Here is a 27,841-nt window from a genome sequence, read left to right as displayed (position 1 = left end):
TACCCTTTCCAATGCTTCCACATCCTTCCTATAGTGAGGTGACCAGAACTGGACACAGTACTCCAAGTGTGGCCTAACCAGAGTTTTATAGAGCTGCATCATTACATCGCGACTCTTAAACTCTATCCCTCGACTTATGAAAGCTAACACCCCATAAGCTTTCTTAACTACCCTGTCCAACTATGAGGCAACTTTCAGGGATCTGTGGACATGTACCCCGAGATCCCTCTGCTCCTCCACACTACCAAGTATCCTGCCGTTTACTTCGTACCCCGCCTTGGAGTTTGTCCTTCCAAAGTGTACCACCTCACACTTCTCCGGGTTGAACTCCATCTGCCACTTCTCAGCCCACTTCTACATCCTATCAATGTCTCCCTGCAATCTTTGACAATCCTCTACACTATCTACAACACCACCAACCTTTGTGTCATCTGCAAACTTGCCAACCCACCCTTCTACCCCCACATCCAGGTCGTTAATAAAAATCACGAAAAGTAGAGGTCCCAGAACAGATCCTTGTGGGACACCACTAGTCACAATCCTCCAATCTGAATGTACTCCCTCCACCACCACCCTCTGCCTTCTGCAGGCAAGCCAATTCTGAATCCACCTGGCCAAACTTCCCTGGATCCCATGCCTTCTAACTTTCTGAATAAGCCTACCGTGTGGAACCTTGTCAAATGCCTTACTAAAATCCATATAGATCACATCCACTGCACTACCCTCATCTATATGCCTGGTCACCTCCTCAAAGAACTCTATCAGGCTTGTTAGACACGATCTGCCCTTCACAAAGCCATGCTGACTGTCCCTGATCAGACCATGATTCTCTAAATGCCTATAGATCCTATCTCTAAGAATCTTTTCCAATAGCTTTCCCACCACAGACGTAAGGCTCACTGGTCTATAATTACCCGGACTATCCCTACTACCTTTTTTGAACAAGGGAACAACATTCGCCTCCCTCCAATCCTCCAGTACCATTCCCGTGGACAACGAGGACATAAGGATCCTAGCCAGAGGCTCAGCAATCTCTTCCCTCATCTCGTGGAGCAGCCTGGGGAATATTCCTTCAGGCCCCGGGGACTTATCTGTCCTAATGTATTTTAACAACTCCAACACCTCCTCTCCCTTAATATCAACATGCTCCAGAACATCAACCTAACTCATATTGTCCTCACCATCATCAAGTTCCCTCTCATTGATGAATACCGAAGAGAAGTATTCATTGAGGAACTCGCTCACTTCCACAGCCTCCAGGCACATCTTCCCACCTTTATCGCTTATCGGTCCTACCTTCACTCCTATCATCCTTTTTTTCTTCACATAATTGAAGAATGCCTTGGGGTTGCTTGGGGTTTTCCTTTACCCTACTCGCCAAGGCCTTCTCATGCCCCCTTCTTGCTCTTCTCAGCCCCTTCTTAAGCTCCTTTCTTGCTTCCCTATATTCCTCAATGGACCCATCTGATCCTTGCTTCCTAAACCTCATGTATGCTGCCTTCTTCCACCTGACTAGATTTTCCACCTCACTTGTCACCCATGGTTCCTTCACCCTACCATTCTTTATCTTCCTCGCCGGGACAAATTTATCCCTAACATCCTGCAAGAGATCTCTAAACATCGACCACATGTCCATAGTACATTTCCCTGCAAAAACATCATCCTAATTCACACCCGCAAGTTCTAGCCTTATAGCCTCATAATTTGCCTTTCCCCAATTAAAAATTTTCCTGTCCTCTTTGATTCCATCCTTTTCCATGATAATTATAAAGGCCAGGGAGTGGTGGTCACTGTCCCCCAGATGCTCACCCACTGAGAGATCTGTGACCTGACCCGGTTCATTATCTAGTACTAGATCTAGCATGGCATTCCCCCTGGTCGGCCTGTCCACATACTGTGACAGGAATCCATCCTGGACACACTTAACAAACTCTGCCCCATCTAAACCCTTGGAACTAATCAGGTGCCAATCAATATTAGGGAAGTTAAAGGCACCCATGATAACAACCCTGTTATTTTTGCACCTTTCGAAAATCTGCCTCCCAATCTGCTCCTCAGTACCTCTGCTGCTACCAGGGGGCCTATAGAATACCCCCAGTAGAGTAACTGCTCCCTTCCTGTTCCTGACTTCCACCCATATTGACTCAGAAGAGGATCCTGCTACATTATACCCACCCTTTCTCTAGCTGTAATAGTATCCCTGACCAGTGTTACGTACCCCGTAACTGGGTTGCCAAACCAGCAGAAATGGATCACTCAGTTGGAGTCTGGATTACTAGAACTAAGAAAGTTTTATTAAATTAACAAGCAACACAGTACTCTAATCAAACGGATAATGAATGCAACAGTTCAGCAATGTTAAACATGCATGTACACAGAATTAAGATAACAGGATCAATCAAGCTCTATCGTTGTCTAGGGGTAAATGACCAGTTTCAAAGTGATGCAAAGTTCAGTTCAATTTAGTTCAGTTCAGTTCGCAGTAATCGCTGCTGTGGCAATGGACAGTGGGGGGAAGGAGAGAGAGAGCAAAACGAATGAATATTCAAGGCTTCCACACAGACCTTTGCAGTCAGCTTTCGGGCGAGTCCTTTGTGATGTCATCTGAGGTCACCGACCGTGACCCCTCCATTCCCAGATACGATCATTTCCCTGCAGTGAACCTGGCACCCAGGCAAAGGTGGACACACACCATGTTCCCACCGATTGTGCCTTTCCACCCTGTGCGTCTATGGCCTGGTCCCGCAACCGGCCTTCCAAAACTTCCCACCGACTTGTGAGAGACGCACCGCTTCCAGGGTCTCATTACCTCGGGTGTCGTGTGTGTCTTGCCTTAGCGAACCTGTCCCTTTTTATCCCCCTGCTGGGGTATCACCTGTCCATCACTTCAAACAGTTCAGGGTTCAAAGGGGGAGCCGATCTTGACAGCCCTCCCTCCCTTCATTAACATCTCCAAATGCTGCTCCATTGTTTTCCTTATCTCTCTCTCCTGAAGACAGGTGGTAGACCAACTGCTGATCCCACTGGTGCCAGCCCAAGACAGCTAACATCTTTATCTATGTGTATTCTTGTCACACCAGTAATGCCACCCCTCCTCCCCTTTTTCCACCCTCTCTGTCCCTTTTAAAGCACTGAAATCCAGGAATATTGAGAATCGATTCCTGCCCTGGTGCCAGCCAAGTCTCTGTAATGGCCACTACATCATAATTCCATGTATGTATCCAAGCTCTCAGTTCATCACCTTTGTTCCTGATGCTTCTTGCATTGAGGTACACACATTTCAGCCCTTCTACCTTACTGTCTTTACACCGTTTATTCTGCTTCTCTTTCCTCAAAGCCTCTTTGTATGTTAGATCTGGCTTTACTCCATGCACTTCTTCCACTGCTCTATCGCTCTCTGCTGCACACCTGTAGAATGATGTGAGTATAAATATGCATAGTTCAGCTCCCTTCAGCCTCCTCAGAAAGTAAAGACATTTGGTGAGGTTTCCTGATTGTGTAGGATGTGTTCTGGGACCATCAGAGATTGTACGAGATGTGTACTCCCAGGAGTTTGAAACTGCTCACAGTTTTCACTTCAGTGAAAGGAGGGGGAGAGTGGTGCGAGTTCTGAAGTCGATAACCATCTCGTGTCTGTCTTGTTGACATTGAGGAAGAAGTTATTTGACTGGTGCCAGGCCTCAAGCTCTTCCTCCTCCTCTTTGTAGACGGCCTCATCGTTGCTGCTGATGTGCCCCACCACTGTCGTGCCATCGGTGATCTTGACAATGTGATCACTTGGGTGTTTGGACATACAGTCATGTGGAAGCAGAGTGTTCAGCGATGGGGGGGCACCCGTATTGAGGATGATGGGATGGGCGGAACGGGTTGTGCATCTTAACTCTCCGAAGTCTTTTGGTTAGGAAGTCCAGCACCCAGTTACACAGTGGTGTATTCAGACTGAGGAGTAGGCATTTGTTCACCAAGGTCTGAATGCCAAACTGAAATCCAGAAACAGTATTCTGACATAAGTGTCAGGAAGTGTCATAAATAGCATAAAGTCCTGAAGAGAGAATATAGGAAACTGAAAAGCAGCATTTTAAGAGTAGTAATCTCTGCATTGCTGCCTGTCCACGTGCTAATGAGGGTAAGAATAGGTTGAATGAACGGCTAAGGAATTGTGCAATGGGCAGTGTTCAGATTTCTGGATCATTGGAATGTCTTCTGGGAAAGCATTGACCTGATCAATAGGGACAGAATACATATGAACTTGCTGTCAGATTTGCTAGAGCTGTTGGGAAGAGTTTAATCTAGTTTGGAAGGGGGATGGGAGCCAGAGTGATGGGCTAGAAGATGAAGTAGTTGGTGTAAATATAGATGTTTCCTATAGATAGATTGTGAGGAAGGATAGGCAGTGGAAGAGTGGCATGATTTCAGTCAGTTGGATGGGTTAAAATAGGTCTGTTTTAATGTGAGAAGCTTCTGGATCCAGGGTGATGAACTTATGGCATGGGTCAATACAAGGAACTATAACATTGTGGCCATTCCAGTGACATGGCTGTCACAAGGGCAGTAATAGCTGCTGAACGGTCCAGTGTTTAGGTGTTTCACAAGGGAGAGGGAGCAAAGTACAAGACTTGGGGAGTGGCATTGCCAGTCAGGAAGAGCCACCCCAATAGCAACAGAGACACTGAGAAGCAGATTAGGAGGCAGATTTTGGAAAGGTTAAAAAAATTACAGGGCTGTTGTTATGGTGACTTCAACTTCCCTAATATTGATTGGCACCTCCTTAGCGCAAAAGATCTCAATGGAATGGAATTTGTTAGGTGCATCCAGGACGGATTGCTGATACAATATGTAGACAAGCCGACCAGAGGAGAGATCATATTGGATCTAGTACTAAGCAATGAACCTTGTCAGGTGACAGAAGCCTTGGTGTGTGAGCCTTTCAGAGACAGTGACCACAACTCCCTGCATGGGATTCAGGATAGGTTTGTCCCACTGAGGCAGGGAAAGAGTAGTTGAGTGAAGGAACCATGACTGACCAGAGATGTGAAGCACCTAGTCAAGAGGAAGAAAGAAGCATACTTAAGGCTTAGGAAGCAAGGATCAGAGAGGGCTCTGGAGAGTAAGCCAGGAAGAACCTTAACAATAGACCTAAGAGAGCTAGAATAGGACATGAGAAGAACATATGTGAAGAAGAGGAGGACAACTAGAATGAAGGTAGGACCAATCAGGCATAGAAGAGGAAACTTGTACCTGGAATTGGAGGAGGTCGGGAAGGTCCTTAATGAATACTCTGCTTCAGTATTCTCCAGTGAGAGGGTCATTGATGATCGTGAGGTCAGTGTAGAGCAGGCTGATATGCTGGAACATGTCCATATTAAGAAAGGGCATGTGCTGGAATTTTGAAAAACATGAGGAGAGATAAGTGCCTGGGGATGGATGAGGTATACCCCAGGTTACTGTGTGAGGTGAGGGAAGAGACTGCTGCACCTTTGACAATGATCTTTCTGTTATCACTTTTCAGAGTAACAATACCAGAGGGTTCAAATGTTATCCATTTCTTCAAGATGGGCATTACAGATGAGTGAGTCTTGCGTTAGTGGCGGGAAAACATTTTGAGAGGATTCTTAGAGATAGGATTTATGAGCATCTGGAGAAGCATAATCCGATTAGGAATAGTCAGCATGTCTCTGTGAGGGCCACGTTATGCCTCATGAGCCTAACTAAATTCCATCAGTAAGCGACAAAAGAACATGGTGAAGATTGAGCTGTGGATATGGTGTTTATGGACTTTGACAAGGTTCCCCATGGTAGGTTCATTCAGGAAGTCAGGAGGTACGAGATCAAGGGTAAACTGCCTGCGTGGATTCTGAATTGGCTTGTCCAGAAGGCAGAGTTTGGTAGATATTGGAGAGTATTCTGCCTGAAGGTTGTTAACCAGTGGTGTTCCTCAGAGATCTGTTCTGGGTCTCCTGCTCTTTGTGATTTTCATAAATGACCTGGATAAGGAAGTGGAAGGGCTGGTTAGTAAGTGTGCACATGACACAAAGGTTGGTGATGTTGTGGATATTGCTGTAGGCTACAATGGGACATTGATATGAGATACAGAGCTTGGCTGAGAGTGGCAGATGGAGTTCAATCTGGAAAAAAAAGTGCAGTGATACAATTTGGAAGGTCAAAATTGAAAGCAGATTATTGGGTTAATGGCAGGATTCCAAGTGGAGGAACAAAAGGATCCTGGCAGGTTGGAGGCAAGGAAGAGTCGAGGCAGCGGGTCCTGGGCCTGGGTCTGAGAGCGAATCAAAGCAGCAGGGCCCAGGTCTGAGAGTGACGAATGGTCCGAGGCTTGGCTGATTTAAGCGCTTTGCCAGATTGTATAGGTCAGGGTGTCAGAGACAAGGGACAGGTCAGTTCAGCTCACTGCCCGGTGAGGTCTACTCATCTCTGTGCTGAACTGAGGCTATGGCCTTCAACCAGAATCGCCTGCTGTGACGACTGGCTTCGTGGCTGTGGACTCACTTTCATGAACTTCAGTTCTGAATGTTAATTTGTTACTTTTATTGTTTGCATGATTTGTTTATTTTTCTGCAACTTTTTCACCTACAGTTGGAAATCCAATCTTTTAAGAACCTCTTTGAGAAAACAGAACTGGTATAGTTAGTATAGCATTGATTTCAAGAGGAGTAGACTATAAGAGCAAGAATGTAATATAGAGGTTTTATAAGGTATTGGTGGGACTGCACTTGAAGTACTCTGAGCAGTTTTGGGCCCCTTATCTAAGAAAAGATATGCTGGTATTGGAGAAGGTCCAGTGGAGGTTTATGAAAATAATTCAGGGAATGAAAGGGTTAAGGTATGAGGAGTGTTTGATGGCTCTGGGCCTGTACTTGCTGGAGTTTAGAAGAATGAGGAGGGATCTCATTGAAATCTATCAAATATTGAAAGGCCTAGATAGAGCAGATGATGGAGAGGATGTTTCCGATCGTGGGGGAGTCTAGGTCCAGAGAACACAACCTCAGAATAGAGGAACATTTCTTTCAAGCAGAGATGAGTAGCAATTTCTTTAGCCAAAGACGGCTGTGGAGGCCAAGTCTTTGGATATATTTAAAGTGGAGGTTGATAGTTTCTTGATTAGTCAGGACATCAATGCTTATGGAGAGAAGCAGGAGAGTGGGATTGAGAGGGATAATAAATCAGCCATTATGGAATGGTGCAGCAAATTCAAAGGGCTGAACAGTCCAACTCTGCTTCGGCATCTTTTGCTCTTACGTTCTATGTTCTATGTAAGTATCAAGCTCTGAGTGATTTTTTTTTAAAGCATCGTTCATGCACAGTGTTATCAGGAAATAAGCAGCCTGTTACAAATCTGACAGAAATATTTTCAATTTTAACATCACATTTTCTGAAAATATATAATCCCTCAGAAGGCACATGTCATAATCCTGGGAACACAAGTAAACCAAAGTAGAGTTAATTGTAAGATAATAATTCACATTAATTTTCTCATACTACTGGGCTCCTTTTCATCTTCTGTTTTTGAGTTTCTATTCTGGTATGTAGTCCATATATTTGATGTGATTATTGGAAGAGGTGAACATTTCTCTCCTTTCTCTTGCAATATTACTTGAATGATCATCATATGCTTTCAGATCCATTGAATTCTAAAATATTACAAAAAAATGGAACTAATCGGAATCATTATTAGATACCATTAAAACTTATCTGACAGGACTCTGGAAAGTTGAACTGTTGAATATAAATGAAACACAAGCAATTAATGGTTGGTTCAAAAGAAATCAATATTCAAGAAAACACACATCAAAGTTGCTGGTGAACGCAGCGGGCCAGGCAGCATCTCTAGGAAGAGGTACAGTCGACGTTTCGGTCCGAGACCCCTCGTCAGGACTAACTTATATTCCGTCTGGGTAGCCTCCAACCTGATGGCATGAACATTGACTTCTCTAGCTTCCGCTAATGCCCCACCTCCCCCTTGTACCCCATCCGCTATTTATTTTTATACACACATTCTTCCTCTCACTCTCCTTTTTCTCCCTCTGACTACACTCCTTGCCCATCCTCTGGTTTCCCCCCCACCCCCCACCCGTCTTTCTCCCTGGGCCTCCTGTCCCATGATCCTCTCATATCCCCTTTGCCAATCACCTGTCCAGCTCTTGGCTCCATCCCTCCCCCTCCTGTCTTCTCCTATCATTTTGGATCTCCCCCTCCCCCCCCCCAATTTTCAAATCTCTTACTAGCTCTTCCTTCAGTTAGTCCTGACGAAAGGTCTCGGCCTGAAACGTCGACTGTACCTCTTCCTAGAGATGCTGCCTGGCCTGCTGCGTTCACCAGCAACTTTGATGTGTGTTGCTTGAATTTCCAGCATCTGCAGAATTCCTGTTGTTTACGTTCAAGAAAACACAAGTTGTTTTCTTTTTGCTAAAATTTTTCACTGGAATGATAACACCCTTTAGTTATTTATGCTTTCTTTCTTAGTGTAGTTAATGAAAGAACTCATGCAGTATCAAGAAAAGATTAATCCAGGAATTTTGACCATGATGAATTCCAATTAAAAGTGTGTATGGAACCAGAGGAGAGAGCAGAGGAACTTAATGAGTACTTTGCTTCAGTATTCACTACGGAAAAGGATCTTGGCGATTGTAGGGATGACTTACAGTGGACTGAAAAGCTTGAGCATGTGGATATTAAGAAAGAGGATGTGCTGGAGCTTTTGGAAAGCATCAAGTTGGATGAGTCACCGGAACCGGACGAGATGTACCCTAGGCTACTGTGGGAGGCAAGGGAGGAGATTGCTGAGCCTCTGCCAATGATCTTTGCATCATCAATAGGGACGGGAGAGGTTCCGGAGGATTGGAGGGTTGTGGATGTTGTTCCATTATTCAAGAAAGGGAGTAGAGATAGCCCAGGAAATTATAGACCAGTGAGTCTTACTTCAGTGGTTGGTAAGTTGATGGAGAAGATCCTGAGAGGCAGGATTCATGAACATTTAGAGAGGCATTATATGAATAGGAATAGTCAGCATGGCTTTGTCAAAGGCAGGTTGTGCCTAACGAACCTGATTGGATTTTTTGAGGATGTGACTAAACACGTTGATGAAGGTAGAGCAGTAGATGTAGTGTATATGAATTTCAGCAAGGCATTTGATAAGGTACCCATGCAAGGCTTATTGAGAAAGTAAGGAGGCATGGGATCCAAGGGAACATTGCTTTGTGGATCCAGAACTGGCTTGCCCACAGAAGACAAAGAGTGGTTGTAGAAGGGTCATATTCTACATGGGGTCAGTGACCCGTGGTGTGCCTCAGGGATCTGTTCTGGGGCCCCTACTCTTTGTGATTTTTATAAATGACCTGGATGAAGAAGTGAAGGGATGGGTTAGTAAATTTGCTAATGACACAAAGGTTGGAGGTGTTGTAGATAGTGTGGAGGGCTGTCAGAGGTTACAGCAGGACATTGATAGGATGCAAAACTGGACTGAGAAGTGGCAGATGGAGTGCAACGCAGATAAGTGTGATGTGGTTAATTTTGGTAGGTCAAATAAGATGGCAGAATATAGTATTAATGGTAAGACTCTTGGCAACGTGGAGAATCAGAGGGATCTTGGGGTCCGAGTCCGTAGGACACTCAAAGCTGCTGCGCAGGTTGACTCTGTGGTTAAGAAAGGCATATGGTGCATTGGCCTTCATCAATCATTGGATTGAGTTTAGGAGCCGAGAGATAATGTTGCAGCTATATAGGACCCTAGTCAGACCCCACTTGGAGTACTGTGCTCAGTTCTGGTTGCCTCACTATCGGAAGGATGTGGAAACTATAGAAAGGGTGCAGAGGAGATTTACAAGGATGTTGCCTGGATTGGGAAGCATGCCTCATGAGAATAGATTGAGTGAACTCGGCTTTGTTTTCTTGGAGCGATGGAGGATAAGAGGTGACCTGATAGAGGTGTATAAGATGATGAGAGGCATTGATCGTGTGGATAGTCAGAGGCTTTTTCCCAGGGCTGAAATGGCTAGCATGAGAGGGAACAGTTTTAAGGTGCTTGGAAGTAGGTACAGAGGAGATCTTGGGGTAAGTTTTTTTACGCAGAGAGTGGTGAGTGCGTGGAATGTGCTGTCGGTGATGGTAGTGGAGGCGGATACGATAGGGTCTTTTAAGAGACTCCTGGACATTTATATGGAGCTCAGAAAAATAGAGGGCTATGGTAACCCTAGGTAATTACTCATGTGAGGAAATGTTTGGCACAGCTTTGTGGACCAAATGGCCTGCATTGTGCTGTAGGTTTTCTATGTTTCTATGCTTCTAATTAATAAAATATTATTTGCAATTCCTTAAGGTGAAATGGTCATACTCTCTCAGTTCACAAGCTCATTGATCCAGACCATGGCTTTTCTAATTTCACAAACATGAGAAAATCTGCAGATGCCGGAAATTCAAAGCAACACAAAATGTTGGAGGAACTCAGCAGACAAGGCAGCATCTATGGAAAAGAGCAAGCAGTTAAGTTTCAGACTGTGACCCTTCTTCCGGACCCTTCTAATTTCATGTTTCACTAGTTAAACCTTCATCTTATATTACTTTACTGTCGCTATGACAACATCATGGCAGTTGCCTCACAACTCCAACAAACGAGATTTGATTTTAAATTCCAGTACTCGCTGGGTGGAATTTGCATGTTCTCACCACGACTGTGTGAGTTCTTTTCCTGGGTGAAACATCCCAAAGACAAGCTGGTTGGTAGGTTAATCTGCTGCTGGGAGAATCGGGAGGTGCACATGAGTATATGAGAGAAAATAGATTTTAAAAACAAAGTGGGAACAGCATTGTTCTGAGAGTTGACATAGACTTGATGAGCTGAATGACATCCTTTAATGTTAATATTTGTGACTACAGCATTGTAAATTTTTGCAAGATATCCTCTGACTTATAGTCCAGTACGCTGTCTATAAGGTATAGGAGCAGAATTAGGTTATTTGGCCCATCAAGACTGCCCTATTGTTCAATCATGGCTGAATTTTTAACTTAAATCACCAAATCAGCCTTCTCACCAAAACCACCTTGTTAACTGGAATCTAATACACCCATTTCTTGGCCTCTGCAGCCTTCCATGGCAATGAATTCCACAGGTTCATCACCCTCGGGCTGAAGAAATTCCTCCTCATCTCAGTTTTAAAGGGCTGAACCCTTACTCTGAGGCTGAGCCCTCAGGTTCTAGACTGTCCGACTCCACACTTTATTTGCTTTGTTGTCTGCAGTGCTAATACATGATTGGACTTGTTCAGAATCGAGTGGAACAGAGTATATATTTTCTAAAAAATCAGAACCCTGTGGAATGAGTTTTGAAAGTCCTTACATAATATCCACTAAATAGCTCTCCCACGTGAAATTAATTAAAGACTCAAGGAATTCCATTAGATTTGTGACACATAACATATTGCTTTTAAATTCATGCTGAGTTAACTCCTCTGCAATGTTTAGATAAACATTTGTATCTTGTACAAAATTCTCAAGCGTGTTCTGGGTAAATTTTCTGGGTAAATTAGTTACCTAATAAAGTCTGCCTCCTTTTTGGATATTTTAACAACAGTTAATCAGTTTTAGTCTTTCCACTAAATATATTGAGAAGGAAACCAGGGGAAAGAAGAAAAGGAAAAAAAAAATAAAGTGATTAAAAAAAAAACTAGAGATGGAAAGAAAGAACTTTAATTTACCAGCCTCTGGTAGACTATTAATACATGACATGTAATTACTGCTACAAGTAATTACACATTTTCTGATCAGCCATGATACAAACGTGCTCCTGATTGATCTTAAAGAAAGTTACTCACAGCAATTTAGTGGTCACCTTTGTTGTATGACAGGGAGTTAATTACTCACTTTAAGGAGTACCTAACAATAACTCTGGCATTCCGTATCAGTGATGATATAAATCACTTTTGAAGTGCCAATCATATTGATGAATTTTCAGGCACAAATTGAGAAGTAAAAAACACAACACACACAAAATGCTGGAGGAAATCAGCAGGCCAGGCTACATCTATGGAAAAAGTGTACATTTATGTACATAAGATTTTCTCTCAGCACTTTGTGTCTGTTGCTTGGATTTGCAGCATCTGCAGGTTTTCTCTTGTTTATGAGTGAAGAAACACAATCTTTTCCCACTTTTTAAACATTTTATGAAAAGCAAAATAAATATTACAACATGCACTTAACATTAAGATGGAACTTGACATAACACTAAATAATGAAAGCTGAAATATCTGAGGGGTTGACAATCCATGGACACAAGATCATTCTTTTAGGACCAGGAAGACAGTTCAGCAATGCATCTTCAAAGATCATTAAAAACTAATTCAAATCTCATGAAATAAGCTGCAAGGGTTTTTAATAACAATAAATAATTTGTAAACTGGAAGTTCTTATCAGGCCTCTGATTCATGAAGATTACAACAGATAAAATCTCAAATTGATGCTCCCTTCAGATGACAGCAGCTTCTGCATTTCCACGACTGTGTGAATGTGCAGTCTTCACTCATTGCTAAGAGTCATCCAGCATTCTGTATGTGCCCATAGATGCTGCTTGACCTGCCCAGTTCCTCCAGCATTTTGTCTGAGTTATTAGCTACCAGGGTGCAATCTAGACAAAAGCTGACCGTCCCTACAAGTACACCTGCAAAATCCAGTATATAGGGAAATGAAGTAACTAATTAGCTGATAGGAAGTTGCCATAAATAACAATTCAGTAAAGAGTCACATTCTCTGCTTTTGATTATAGAACATAGAATAGTACAGCACATTACAGGCCCTTCGGCCCACAATGTTGTGCCGACCCTCAAACACTGCCTCCCATATAACCCCCCACCTTAAATTCCTCCATATACCTGTCTAGTCGTCTCTTAAACTTCACTAGTGTATCTGCCTCCACCACTGACTCAGGCAGTGCATTCCATGCACCAACCACTCTCTGAGTAAAAAACCTTCCTCTAATATCCCCCTTGAACTTCCCACCCCTTACCTTAAAGCCATGTCCTCTTGTATTGAGCAGTGGTGCCCTGGGGAAGAGGCGCTGGCTATCCACTCTATCTATTCCTCTTATTATCTTGTACACCTCTATCACGTCTCCTCTCATCCTCCTTCTCTCCAAAGAGTAAAGCCCTAGCTCCCTTAATCTCTGATCATAATCCATATTCTCTAAACCAGGCAGCATCCTGGTAAATCTCCTCTGTACCCTTTCCAATGCTTCCATATCCTTCCTATAGTGAGGCGACCAGAACTGGACACAGTACTCCAAGTGTGGCCTAACCAGAGTTTTATAGAGCTGCATCATTACATCGCGACACTTAAACCCTGTCCCTCTACTTATGAAAGCTAACACCCCATAAGCTTTCTTAACTACCCTATCTACCTGTGAGGCAACTTTCAGTGATCTGTGGACATGTACCCCCAGATCCCTCTGCTCTTCCACACTACCAAGTATCCTGCCATTTACTTTGTACTCTGCCTTCCAAAGTGTACCATCTCACACTTCTCTGGGTTGAACTCCATCTGCCACTTCTCAGCCCACTTCTGCATCCTATCAATGTCTCTCTGCAATCTTCAACAATCCTCTACACTATCTACAAAACCACCAACCTTTGTGTCGTCTGCAAACTTGCCAAGCCACCCTTCTACCTCCTCATCTAGGTCGTTAATAAAAATCACGAAAAGTAGAGGTCCCAGAACAGATCCTTGTGGGACACCACTAGTCACAATCCTCCAATCTGAATGTACTCCCTCCACCACGACCCTCTGCCTTCTACAGGCAAGCCAATTCTGAATCCACCTGGCCAAACGTCGACTGCACCTCTTCCTAGAGATGCTGCCTGGCCTGCTGCGTTCACCAGCAACTTTGATGTGTGTTGCTTGAATTTCCAGCATCTGCAGAATTCCTGTTGTTTGCGTTTAAATTCACTACTGCGAAGCCTCTTCCGGTGATGCCTACACCGAAGAAGTTTAGATCCTCTCTTCGACGGGAGTTCAGTGAAACCATCTCTCACTGCTCCCCATCTGTAATTTCTTCGGCTCTTCAACTTTTCGACCACACTTTGACTCAGACTCGCTATCACAGCTATATATACTTTCTTGGAACATGCCTCCGTCGCCAACTTACTCCAGTTGGCTTTAGGATTCGTTTCCAAGCCTCTCAATTTGGACCTTCTGAGGATCCCAGGTACTCACATTTTATTGGCTCTGCCTCTCGCCGCTTCTCCCTTCAAGCTCTGAAGGCGACTCTCTCCGCCATGAGGAGGTACTTGGTGTCCTTATCCCAGACCCTTCCACATCTTCGGGACACTTTCTTCCCCGTTACTTCATCCTCCGTCGGATTCACGCCTGCAATCGCCGTTTTTTTGACTTTGTCATGTTAGGCAAAGATCGCAAGATCCTACATCTACGGACTCCAGAGCTTGCTGGCCCCGACGCTAGCAGGCATGAACTTCAGATTGCGGCCCCTGCCACTGATCTCGGCGGCTCCAACACCTCAGGGCATATTCAAAACCCGGACTCCAGCAACGACCATGGACACCTTCACAGCAATTGTGCAACCACCAACTGCGACGCCAGCCTTGAACTCCAGGCCGGGTCTTTATGTGCTGCTGTTGTGACTCCCGTCTCCCCTTCCCCCACCAATACTCTGCAACCCCGTCTCCTTCAGATCCCATCGTCAGCTCCTGGGTCCTCAGAAGCTCCTTCTTCCTCTCACCCCAACCCTCCCCTCTCCATTGACACCCCCAGCCTCCCCCCTCCCCCCTCTGATCCCAGCTCTCATCCGTGCCGGGTCTTTACCATCCCCTCCGACCTTCAATTGTCGGAGGAAGAACGCTCTGTCCTCAATAAGGGCCTCACCTTTGTCCGCCTTCGCCCACACCTCAGCGAGTTCCGTGTTCGCCACGATGCGGAACTTTTCTTCCGCCGTCTCCGTCTCCGAGCCTACTTCTTCGGCAAGGACTCTTCCACCCCCACCGATGGCCCCTTTTCCCGTCTTCAACCCGCCTCTTCTTCATGGACACCCCGCTCTGGTCTTCTGCCTGCTCTGGATCTCTTTATTGCTAATTGCCGACGGGACATCAACCGTCTCGACTTCATCGCACCTTGTCCCCATTCCAACCTCACTCCTTCCGAACGCTCTGCTCTCCACTCGCTCCGCACTAATCCTAACCTTATTATTAAACCCGCCGATAAGGGGGGTGCTGTTGTAGTCTGGCGGACTGACCTCTACCTTGCCGAGGCACAGCGACAACTCGCGGATACCTCCTCTTATTTACCCCTCGATCGTGACCCCACTAAGGAGCACTAGGCCATTGTCTCCCACACCATCACCGACTTTATCCGCTCAGGGGATCTCCCATCCACTGCTACCAACCTTATAGTTCCCACACCCCGCACTTCCCGTTTCTACCTCCTACCCAAGATCCACAAACCTGCCTGTCCTGGCCGACCTATTGTCTCAGCTTGCTCCTGCCCCACTGAACTCATTTCTGCATACCTCGACACTGTTTTATCACCCCTTGTTCAATCCCTTCCGACCTATGTTCGTGACACTTCTCACGCTCTTAAACTTTTCGATGATTTTAAGTTCCCTGGCCCTCACCGCTTTATTTTCACCATGGATGTCCAGTCCTTATATACTTCCATCCCCCATCAGGAAGGTCTCAAAGCTCTACGCTTCTTTTTGGATTCCAGACCTAATCAGTTCCCCTCTACCACCACTCTGCTCCGTCTAGCGGAATTAGTCCTTACTCTTAATAATTTTCCTTTGGCTCCTCTCACTTCCTCCAAACTAAAGGTGTAGCTATGGGCACCCGTATGGGTCCTAGCTATGCCTGCCTTTTTGTTGGGTTTGTGGAACAATCTATGTTCCGTGCCTATTCTGGTATCTGTCCCCCACTTTTCCTTCGCTACATCGACGACTGCATTGGCGCTGCTTCCTGCACGCATGCAGAACTCGTTGACTTTATTAACTTTGCCTCCAACTTTCACCCTGCCCTCAAGTTTACCTGGTCCATTTCCGACACCTCCCTCCCCTTTCTAGATCTTTCTGTCTCTGTCTCTGGAGACAGCTTATCCACTGATGTCTACTATAAGCCTACTGACTCTCACAGCTATCTGGACTATTCCTCTTCTCACCCTGTCTCTTGCAAAAACGCCATCCCCTTCTCGCAATTCCTCCATCTCCGCCGCATCTGCTCTCAGGATGAGGCTTTTCATTCTAGGACGAGGGAGATGTCTTCATTTTTTAAAGAAAGGGGCTTCCCTTCCTCCACTATCAACTCTGCTCTTAAACGCATCTCCCCCATTTCACGTACATCTGCTCTCACTCCATCCTCCCGCCACCTCACTAGGAATAGGGTTCCCCTGGTCCTCACCTACCACCCCACCAGCCTCCGGGTCCAACATATTATTCTCTGTAACTTCCGCCACCTCCAACGGGATCCCACCACTAAGCACATCTTTCCCTCCCCCCCCCTGTATTCCGCAGGGATCGCTCCCTACACAACTCCCTTGTCCATTCGTCCCCCCCATCCCGCCCCACTGATCTCCCTCCTGGCACTTATCCGTGTAAGCGGAACAAGTGCTACACATGCCCTTACACTTCCTCCCTTACCACCATTCAGGGCCCCAAACAGTCCTTCCAGGTGAGGCAACACTTCACCTGTGAGTCGACTGGGGTGATATACTGCGTCCAGTGCTCCCGATGTGGCCTTTTATATATTGGCGAGACCCGACGCAGACTGGGAGACCGCTTTGCTGAACATCTACGCTCTGTCCGCCAGAGAAAGCAGGATCTCCCAGTGGCCACACATTTTAATTCCACATCCCATTCCCATTCTGACATGTCTATCCACGGCCTCCTCCACTGTAAAGATGAAGCCAAACTCAGGTTGGAGGAACAACATCTTATATTCCATCTGGGTAACCTCGAACCTGATGGCATGAACATCGACTTCTCTAACTTCCGCTAAGCCCCACCTCCCCCTCGTACCCCATCTCTTACTTATTTTTATGCACACATTCTTTCTCTCACTCTCCTTTTTCTCCCTCTGTCCCTCTGAATATACCTCTTGCCCATCCTCTGGGTTCCCCCCCCCCTTGTATTTCTTCCCGGACCTCCTGTCTCATGATCCTCTCGTATCCCCTTTTGCCAATCACCTGTCCAACTCTTGGCTCCATCCTTCCCCCTCCTGTCTTCTCCTATCATTTTGGATCTCCCCCTCCCCCTCCAACTTTCAAATCCCTTACTCACTGTTCCTTCAGTTAGTCCTGACGGAGGGTCTCGGCCTGAAACGTCGACTGCACCTCTTCCTAGAGATGCTGCCTGGCCTGCTGCATTCACCAGCAACTTTGATGTGTGTTGGCCAAACTTCCTTGGATCCCATGCCTTCTGACTTTCTGAATAAGCCTACTGTGTGGAACCTTGTCAAATGCCTTACTAAAATCCATGTAGATCACATCGACTGCACTACCCTCATCTATATGCCTGGTCACCTCCTCAAAGAACTCTATCAGGCTTGTTAGACACGATCTGCCCTTCACAAAGCCATGCTAACTGTCCCTGATCAGACCATGATTCTCTAAATGCCTATAGATCCTATTTCTAATAATCTTTTCCAACAGCTTTCCCACCACAGACGTAAGGCTCACTGGTCTATAATTACCCGGACTATCCCTACTACCTTTTTTGAACAAGGGGACAACATTTGCCTACCTCCAATCCTCTGGTACCATTCCCGTGGACAGCAAGGTCATAAGGATCCTAGCCAGAGGCTCAGCAATCTCTTCCCTCATCTCGTGGAGCAGCCTGGGGAATATCCCTTCAGGCCCCGGGGACTTATCTGTCCTAATGTAATTTAACAACTCCAACACCTCCTCTCCCTTAATATCAACATGCTCCAGAACATCAACCTCACTCATATTGTCCTCACCTTCATCAAGTTCCCTCTCATTGGTGAATACCAAAGACAAGTATTCCTTGAGGACCTCACTCACTTCCACAGCCTCCAGGCACATCTTCCCAGGTTTATATCTAATCGGTCCTACCTTCACTCCTGTTATCCTTTTGTTCTTCACATAAATGAAGAATTCCTTGGGGTTTTCCTTTACCCTACTCGCCAAGGCCTTCTCATGCCCCCTCCTTGCTCTTCTCAGCCCCTTCTTCAGCTCCTTTCTTGTTTCCCTATATTCCTCAATAGACCCATCTGGTCCTTGCTTCCTAAACCTCATGTATGCTGCCTTCTTCCATCTGACTAGATTTTCTACCTCGCTTGTCACCCATGGTTCTTTCACCCTACCATTCTTCATCTTCTTCACCAGGACAAATTTATCCCTAACATCCTGCAAGAGATCCCTAAACATCGACCACATGTCCATAGTACATTTCCCTGCAAAAACATCATCCCAATTCACACCTGCAAGTTCTAGCCTTATAGCCTCATAATTTGCCCTTCCCCAATTAAGAATTTTCCTGTCCTCTCTGATTCTATCCTTTTCCATGATAATGCTAAATGCCAGGGAGTGGTGGTCACCGTCCCCCAGATGCTCACCCACTGAGAGATCTGTGACCTGACCTAGTTTGTTAACTAATACTAGATCTAGTATGGCATTCCCCCCAGTCGGCCTGTCAACATACTGTGACAGGAATCCATATAACCATATAGCTATGTAACAATTACAGCACGGAAACAGGCCATCTTGGCCCTTTTAGTCCGTACCGAACTCTTACTCTCACCTAGTCCCACCGACCTGCATTCAGCCCATAACCCTCCATTCCTTTCCTGTCCATATAGCTATCCAATTTAACTTGGATAAAATTTAACTTAATCCGTCTTGGACACACTAAACAAACCCTGCCCCATCTAAACCCTTGGAACTAATCAGATGTCAATCAATATTAGGGTGATTGATTGATTGTTAGAAGCTGGCTAAACCAATTTGGAGACTCCCACTACTGCAAAAAATCTTCAAGTGATGACGTGGGATCTTTACATTCAATCAACAGGGCAAATCAGTTTTACCTTTTTGTTCAAAGACAGCAATTCAGCATCCTCTGCACCTATCTTTTAAACAGCAAAAAGAGTATGGTTTCAAGTCCCACAGATGCGATAAGAAGTGAGATTTTGATCGTTGAGCCACACTTTTCAATAGTCAGTATAAGCTTGTATAGGTACTATCTTAGGTAGCTTTAAAGTTAATGAGAAGAGGGCACGTCCTAGTTGATGGGGTCCTTAATAATGGACACCCTTAATGATGGATGCCACCTTTTTGAGGCATCACCTTTTGAAGATACCTTGGATGGTGGAGAGACTGGTGTCCATGATGAAGCTGGTTGATTTTACAACACTTTGCGGCTTTTTACGATCCAGTGTAGTTGTCCCTCTAAACTATACAGTGATACAACCAGTTAGAATGCTCTCCATGGTACATCTGTACAAATCTGCTGTGTCATTGGTGACATACCAATTCTCCTCAAACTCCTATGAAGTATAGCCACTGTTGTGCCTTCTTCATGATTGCATCTATATATTGGGTCCAGGATAGATCTTCAGAGATGTTGACACGAGGAACTTGAAGCTGCTCACCCACTGCTGATCCCTTGAAGAGTACTGATGTGAGTTCCCTCAACTTCCCTTATGTGAAGTCCACAATCAGTTCCTTGGTCTTACTTACAATGAGTACAAGTCATCGCGACACCACTCAACTAGCTGATCTATCTCACTCTTTTATGTCTTCTCCTCACCAGCTGTGATTCTGCCAAAAAGTTGTGTCATTGGAGAATTTATAGATGCAACTTGCGCTGTGCTTAGCCACAGAGTCATGGGCATACAGAGAGCAGAACAGCAGGCTATGCACATATCCTTAAGGTGCACCAATGTTGGTTGTCAGGGAAGAGGAGATGTTATTTCTAATCCACACCAACTGCCATCTCCCAATACAGAAGTGAAGGGTCCAATTGCAAATGGAAGCACAGTGGTCCAGGTTTTAAAGCTTGTTAGTTAGTACTGAGGGAATGGTGGTGTTGAACTCTGAGCTGTAATCAATAAACTGCTCTCCATTTCCACTGCTTGATGTAGGAATTGCTGTTGTTCATGTTATCAAATGCTGAGTGAGATTACATCAACTATAAACATGTTGGTGGAGGTAGGTAAATTACAGCGGTCCAGGTCCTTGATTGGGCAGGAGTTAATTCTGGCCATGATTAACCTCTCAAAGCATTTCATCACAGTAAATGTGAGTGCAACTGGATGGTAGTCGTTGAAGCAGTTCACTCTACTCTTCTTGGACATCGGAATGATTAATGCCCTTTTAAATAATCAAGAATTTTTAATGATAGATCTTCTGAAGCAGAAGAAAATCTTTATATTTACACGAACTTTCCATGTCTTTGTACTCCAGCCCCTCCTATCCAGGGTCTCAGTTCGATCACACATAAATCCATTGTTTCTGCAGAAATATACTTAATTTTTTGACTCCATCTATGTCACAACTTCCATGAACTTCCCTAGACAACTCATACCACAACTATACTACCCTGTGTACACCATGTATTTTCTTTACGTTACTAATTGTTTGGTAATAAGTGCTTTGCCACATGGAACATCTGGTTGGTTATATTCTTCTTGAAATTCTATTACTTCCGGATTGGATAACACAATGTAAAGAACATGAAACTATTTTAATTATTGATTACCCGGAAATAAGATGCTGGATTTATTTTAAAAACTCAGATACTTGTAAAGATTTCAGGAATGGAACAACTTTTCATTTCAAGAGCCCAGAAGCAGCATTACATAATGCCCATGCAAACACAACACAGAGTAAATATGGAGTGAATATTTGTAGCACAGACATTTCCAGTTCAGGTGAATGGCAGAGATACTTAAAGGAAAATTAAAATCTGTTTGACCAGAAGCTCCCACTACCCTGTGACCAACTATCTCAAGTGCTTCACCTACAGTTTGGTACTTTGAAATTCAATGAGTGGTCATGTTATATCTTGAGATTTATTAAACTAGTAATTAAGACCTGGTAGAGGCATGAGAAAGAAGTATGTATTTGAAACAAAATTTACAATGTGGTTGACAGAGGAAGAACGATTTTGACCGGGAGAATTTAGATGGTCAGATTAACTGGGCAGAGAAGAGGGAAATAGATTTCAATTTGAGTTAATTCACTTGGGAAAGTGCTTCAGGACAAGGGAATAAGCAAAATATGTGAGAGTAATAGGAAATATGGAGGAAGAGAGGGATCTTCGAGTGTATATCGAAAGATCCTTAAAGTAAGGAGGACCATAAGACACAGGAGCAGAATTATGCCATTCAGCCCATTGAATCTGCTCTGCCATTTCATCATGGACAGGCAGAAAAGGCGGTTAAAATACATTCAAGTCAAAGAAGGTAACAGCAGGCTACATCTTAAGCATTTTTCAGCCACATTTTGAGTATTGTGTTCATTTCTGATCACCATATTAAAGCAGTTATCTAGTTCACCTGACATGGAGTGTGATTTACCAGGAACTTGCCAGATGAGGAAAGATTGGATAAGCTCGGAATGTTTTCTTGTTTCCTTTGAATGGGGCTGAGGAATACATAAATAATGTATGTGGGATTATGAGGATCTTAGGTAGGGTAGGAAGAACCTTTTTCCCTTAGCTGGATGTTGGAGGAGGAAAAAATTAAATAATGAAGTAATTAGTCAAAACATTAGAGGACAAGTTTTAGCAGGACAAATGTAATCTGTTAAGTACCGCTCCCATCTCAACCTACTTTCAACTAACAGCAAGCTAACAGAAGGTGGTTATCCACGGTGCTATCAAATGGCATTTATTCTCTATTAACCTAGTCTCTGATGTCCTGATTGGGAACCACTAGAACCTCTATAGGAGTTCCTCAAGCCAGTATCCTGGGTCCAATCAGCTTCAGCTGCTTCATCAATGCCTTTCTTTCCATCAAAAGATCGAAAGTGGGGATGTTTGATGACTTTGAAGTCTATTCGCAGCTCCTCAGAAAACTGAGTAACCTGTGCCTGCATGAAAGAAGACCTAGGCAATACCCAGGCATAACTTGATAAGTGATAAATAACATAGTCACCACAAGAGGCCTGATGAAGGATTCTGACCCAAAATGTTGTCTGCTCATTTCACTCCATAGTTGCTGCTTGACCAGATGAGCTCCTCCAGCATTTTGTGTGTATTACTTACGACAGAAGTGCCAGAAAATGAACTTGTCCAACAAGATAGAATTGAACCACCTGCCCTCAATATCCAATGACATTGCAATCACCAAGACCCCTCTCATCAATGCCCTGTGGGTCAACATTGACCAAAAATTCAACGAGATCAGCTACATAGATCCTGTTGCTGCGAGGGCACCGAGAGACTGGATACCTGACATCTTCACATCACATGACCTTTTCACCATTTACAAAGGGCCCAGAGGTAAAGAATTTAGGATGAGAATTACAGCTCGTAGAGATTTCTGACCAAAGCTGTATCAATACAACGATGATGTAAAAAGCTCAGATAAAGGTGATCTTGATTTAGTCTGATACGAATAATAATTATGAAGAATATAGGTTTGTGAGTTCTGCTGAAGATCTCAGTGCCTGCAAGACTTTTGCTATTTTCAGAATTACTGTATGACCCCGAATCAAACAACAGTGGAACTGGATGTTTTAAGGGAGGGCAGCATTGGAATGCAGAGGCTAAACTGAAGCTCTGGTGGTCACTTGAGCAATGTTCCATCAGCTATGGATTAACTGCTGTCTGCCTAGTGCAGCTTTGCCAGAGTCAGGCAAGATGGACAAAAAACAGTTCCTTAGAGACAATCCGGAAAAATTCAAAGAAATAGCACAGTGACTGCAAAAGTAACAGCAAGCAAATGGAAATGTCCAGTATTCACTCATTGTGTAAAAGCAGACTGAGACAAATGGAGAGCCTTAGGAAGCAACTGAAGTGCAGATATTTGTGGCTGAGGTCATGGTACTCAGTAATATTTCAAATGCAATGTTTAATTTTAACTACTGTAGTTACAGATGAGAGCTATTAGTCCCTGAGCTAAGGTTAATGCGGACAGCTCAATGATTGTGGGTGACACACAGACTACATAATACGATGTATTCAAAATTAATGTTGCAATAGTGTATAATTGTGGACAAGAACAATTAAGACCTATTCCTTCAATCTGACTTCTGTTGACTGCACAAGGAAATTCCTCTCATTAAATTACCTAGTGTACAATGTGTATGTTCAATATCTGGCACTGTTTATTACAGGTCAGAACATTGCAGTTTAGTTTTCATGCATGACAGCTGGCATGGAGATGACCACAAACCAACAAATTATGCGACAGGAATTAATTATTCCAAAAACTATTTAAAGACTTCCATCAATTCTTCATGGAGTATGATCTGTCAGAACTTTTCAATTAAATCTGAAGATATAAGATCCTGGGATATACTACAATGATTCCCAGATTTTTTTCCCCCTCTCTCAAATTTCTGCTGTTTGCTTTGGGACTAGACTTTGCCTGCCAAGTGAAAAAATAGCTTAACAGATTCCAGCAGGAGTCAGGAAACCATCTACTGGCGGGAGACTGGAGATCACGGCATGTTAAAGGAGGGGCAGAACTAGAGAGTAATTGTGCCACATTTTTAAGATATTTCCTCACTCCCTTCTCTGATACCTGCCCAAAAGAAACACAATGGACAGAGTGAGAGAATGGGGACAGTCAGAAAGAAAGGGGGGGGGGGGGAAGATTTGAGTTTTATATACATCCTTCTTCACGATTTTGTCTTTTTCAGGATGATCACAGTTGGTGAGCAAATTGACTGGATGGGATAACTGAAAATGGAGAACAGGACTGCTGAAATTAAATCTGAATTGAAACCATCTAAAGGCTATACGCAAAGATCAAAAAAGTGTTCTTTAATATAATTTCTACTTCGGAATATTCTAACCTACAGAGCAATTTTTAAAAAAAAAAACCTGGAGTGTCGCGCAGGCAAATGCGAAAGTGGCAGAAGTGACTTAAAATTAAGGCGAAATTTAAGCGGCGATATGCATGCGCAGGAGGTGGGCTGTTCCCACTCCATCACCCCCCCCCCCCCGGAAATCCTGGAACAGGATTAAGGAAAATGAAGAGAGGCGCAAATGTGACAGCGCAGAAACCCGAAGCCTAGGGTTATAACCTGCCTCTTGCTAGTTGGGAAGATCCAAAGGGGGAGGAGTATACAGAATTTAAAGCAATGGGTTAACAACTGACTTCCGTCATATGGCTATGATTTTTTATGTTGCTCTGTAACTAGTGTGACCAGTGTGCAGAGAGAATCAGACAACAGCAGTGACAGCCTCAGATCTTGCTCTCTCCACAACTTGAGGAAGAAAAGTTAACGAGAGTTGCAATTAGTTTTTTTTAGTTCTGGGGGGAGGGGCAAGTTAGAATGGACTCGTTGATCCGATTCAGCCGAAGGTGAGGAGAGAGAAGGCGTTTGAAATAGCGAATTTGAAAACTGGATGAAGAAGAAGACGCTGTACTGACATCGGCCGGTGTCCGATATGAGGACCGTCAGCATCTCTAGCAGCTTGGGGGTCCTGCTGTACTGCTCGGTCCTCAGCTGTGTCTATGCTCTGGTAAGTGTTCCTTACAGGAAGAACGTGTTTCTTTTCATAGCGTGGTACAGATTAATTCACTGATTTATGCCAGTCTGAAGACCCCATATTTCTTATATTAATTTCTACTGCTGAACTAATTAAGCATTACTGTTATACCACACAATCAGTTCTTATGAACGTGCACCAAGATCCGGGGAGATCAGCACGTTACAGTTCTCATTTCCAAAATCACTAGGTCTCTTATCCAAATGAGATGATCCATATTTTATGCAGGTGTACAATAAGACAGAGCAGAAAAGACTTTACTACCAGAATCTGTATAGAAAAGGCTCTCTTTATCTCCACCAGTGACAGTAGGGGATGCAAAATATGTTTTCTTTGTACAAGTACAGTAGAATGTTCTGCAAGATCTAAGTACAAGTTGGATAGAAAGTCACAAATTTTAACCCTGGTCTTGCTAAAATATATTCAGTGAAATCTGGTGAAATCCAGTGCTAACTGTTTGTTATCATCATTTCTGTTGTGTGTGTCTGTGTGTGTGTGTTCAGATCACTCATTGGCCTCACTTGTCCATGTCACTGAAATTTCCTCCAGCCTCATAACTCTGAAATTTCCATTTCTGCCTTTTTTCAAAATCCTCGGTTCTAATCACTCCTGTTATATACAACTGTGGCCAAAGCACTGGAATTCTCTTCCTTAGCCATCTGGCTAATTAATTTTTTGTCCTCTTTTACGCCACTTCACAAAATCTATTTCTTTAACCAGGGGTTTGATCATCTGTTCTATTTTTTTATGTGGCATATGCCATCATGTTTTCCCAATGATGTTCCTGTAAAGCAGCTTTATTTTAAAATGATAATATGAATTAAAATTAATACGTGCTTGAGCATGGAGCAGAGTGAGAGCTAATGCCATTGTTTGTGCCTCTGATTGTACATTAGAGTGCCCAAGAGAACATATGTGTGTGTGTATCCATGCATTAATATAGATTTCATGCTATTGCTAATTATCTGATATTTGATCTGTATGGTTACGGACCTCAGTGGAAAATACTTCATAGAATTTACTAAGGCTTCTAATATTGAATATAATGAATGTAATGGAATTACTCCATAAATATTAAGAATTCATCAAGTAATGCCAACCATGAAGAGAGAATGCAAACATTCTTACTTCAGTTAAGATAAATTCATTTATTTAATTTCTTTAAATTCATTTCAGTAATAAGTAAAATGCAATGGCCATACAATGCCATCAGCAGCTTGTCATTTTATTATTTACTAACTAATTTTTCCCTAGTTACTCAAATAAGCATTGACTGTGGATATTCTGATGCCATATTTCCTACTCTCTTTCCCAGCTATCTCACCCTTGTACCTGTCCTTTGTCAGTACTGGAGACTCAAATACAACAGCTAAGGTTGAATGTGAGATCTTTGCATCTCTATCTCTCAGTAAAGGGAGGATAAACAAACTTGTATGTATAAAAGCATATAGCACAGCGTCAGGGGAGCACAATGTACTCATGGCCAATGAAGTACTTTTGAAAGGTGTGCAGGCGAATCATATAAAGCACCAGATAATCTGTTTTATGGGTCTTGGTTGAAAAATAAGTGTTGGCTAGGACACCTTAGCCTGTCTGTTTTTCTGTGGGTGGTGCGATGGGATCTGTGAGAGTAAATAGAGCAGTTGTCAAACCACATCTTCAAGAGTGCCGCAATCTTTCATCAAAGCACTTGGATTTGGTTTGTGAGCCCACAACCTGTTGAATCAGAGATGAAAGTGGTATCAGTTGAACTGCTGCTATCACAGCTGTATACATGCTGTGAATAGCAGCTACAGGGTTAGATTGTTGGTACCATAAGAAAGTACATTGGATGTGCTTGATTAAAAAGTGACAAAAAATTAATCTGAGCTATAGATAAATACAGGAAAGCTGCTTAGAAATCTGTGATGGTTTGGAATCAGTGTGTTAAATATCAAGGCATGACAAGAAATCGTGTTGGGAATCTAATTTATTAACTAATTTATTATCTAATCTACTAATTTTAATAACAGGGAGAAAGTAAAATTTCAAATCTTAAATGTAAGCAAAAGTTTTCCATTAACAACTGGAGGCATGATAACAAATATCAAGAGAATAAAACAAGATAGAAATTAGACTTGGGCTTCGATTCTACCTTAACCACTAACTTCACAAATGGAATTTGCCGCTTTGCTTTAAAATATCTTCAGCCCTTAAGTCCGGTTTATGGCTGGGTTCAGCTATATCACCCTAAAAGACATTTCTGCTTGAGTACGTGATGTAGGCTGGACCTTCAGAGCAGTGCAACTGCCAGTATAAAATGTAGAAACAGAAAATAATTTAATTTCATGACAAGACGTGCAAATTAAAATGCATAAAATTGTAGAATTCATAATGTTAGTTTTGATGATTATAGAGTATTGTGTAGATTGTATAATAAAACATCAGTGTTAAACTGAATATATAGATTGGGCAATATCAGATTAGAGTAAAATGAGCAATAAATTGCTGGAAAGTGTTGCAATTTAACACCTTTCAGTTGAAAGAATATAAATTTAAGAAATAACTGTTGTTAAAATTTAAATATTCAATGAAATTGGAGGTAAATTTGCTTGTAAAATACAGGGATGTGAAAGTTCAACTTTTTAAGCAATTAAAAAGATAAAAGATCTTTGTACGCAAGTGATAATAAAAGTTAATAAAAAGTTAATTTCTTCTGTTCCCTTAATTATGCATTCATGCTGGAATGTAAATAAATGTATAAGAACCCAAATAGCAAACCATTGATAAGATGCAGGAGGCTTCTTTGCCTATTGTATTTGAAGGGTGCATAAAGTGGATATGCTGGCAGTAATTAGGAGGGTTTTGTTTGGACCTTCTCAAATTCTATTAATAATGAAGATTTTGTGAAGTTTTACAGAGAGCTGGAACCCTAAGGTGGCAGATACTAAATGTAAGAAGAAATAATATTCATGTCTGTGTGAATTTAAAAGTATTGCATGGTATACTGAACTGGAAGTTCACAGTCAGAAGACAGGAATGAATAAGTTAAAAGGAGCTCTGCACAATGGAATAGCTTCAAGGGAAATAGATAGTTCAGTCCAAGTCTATGAATACAGACCTAGATCGGAAGAATCAGGGACGTGAAGAATGAGAAATTATGTAGTATGCAGAACAGAT

General features: G+C 43.3%; 1 protein-coding gene across 1 annotated transcript in view; it reads left to right on the top strand.

The window, feature by feature from the left end:
- The first annotated feature begins 24,133 nt into the window (after nucleotides 1–24,133).
- Nucleotides 24,134–27,841, top strand: part of pth1r (parathyroid hormone 1 receptor) — a 93,096-nt gene continuing 89,388 nt past the window's right edge. The window contains exon 1 of the mRNA XM_072268681.1: nucleotides 24,134–24,655. Within this exon, the coding sequence (XP_072124782.1) occupies nucleotides 24,581–24,655 (75 nt within the window). The 5' untranslated portion in view covers nucleotides 24,134–24,580. The remainder of the gene's footprint in view (nucleotides 24,656–27,841) is intronic.

The sequence above is a fragment of the Mobula birostris genome, chromosome 1, assembly GCF_030028105.1.
Source record: "Mobula birostris isolate sMobBir1 chromosome 1, sMobBir1.hap1, whole genome shotgun sequence".
Classification (NCBI taxonomy): Eukaryota; Metazoa; Chordata; class Chondrichthyes; order Myliobatiformes; family Myliobatidae; genus Mobula; species Mobula birostris.
The sequence above is the reverse complement of the archived record's forward strand: the minus strand, read 5'-3'. Positions and strand labels throughout refer to the sequence as shown.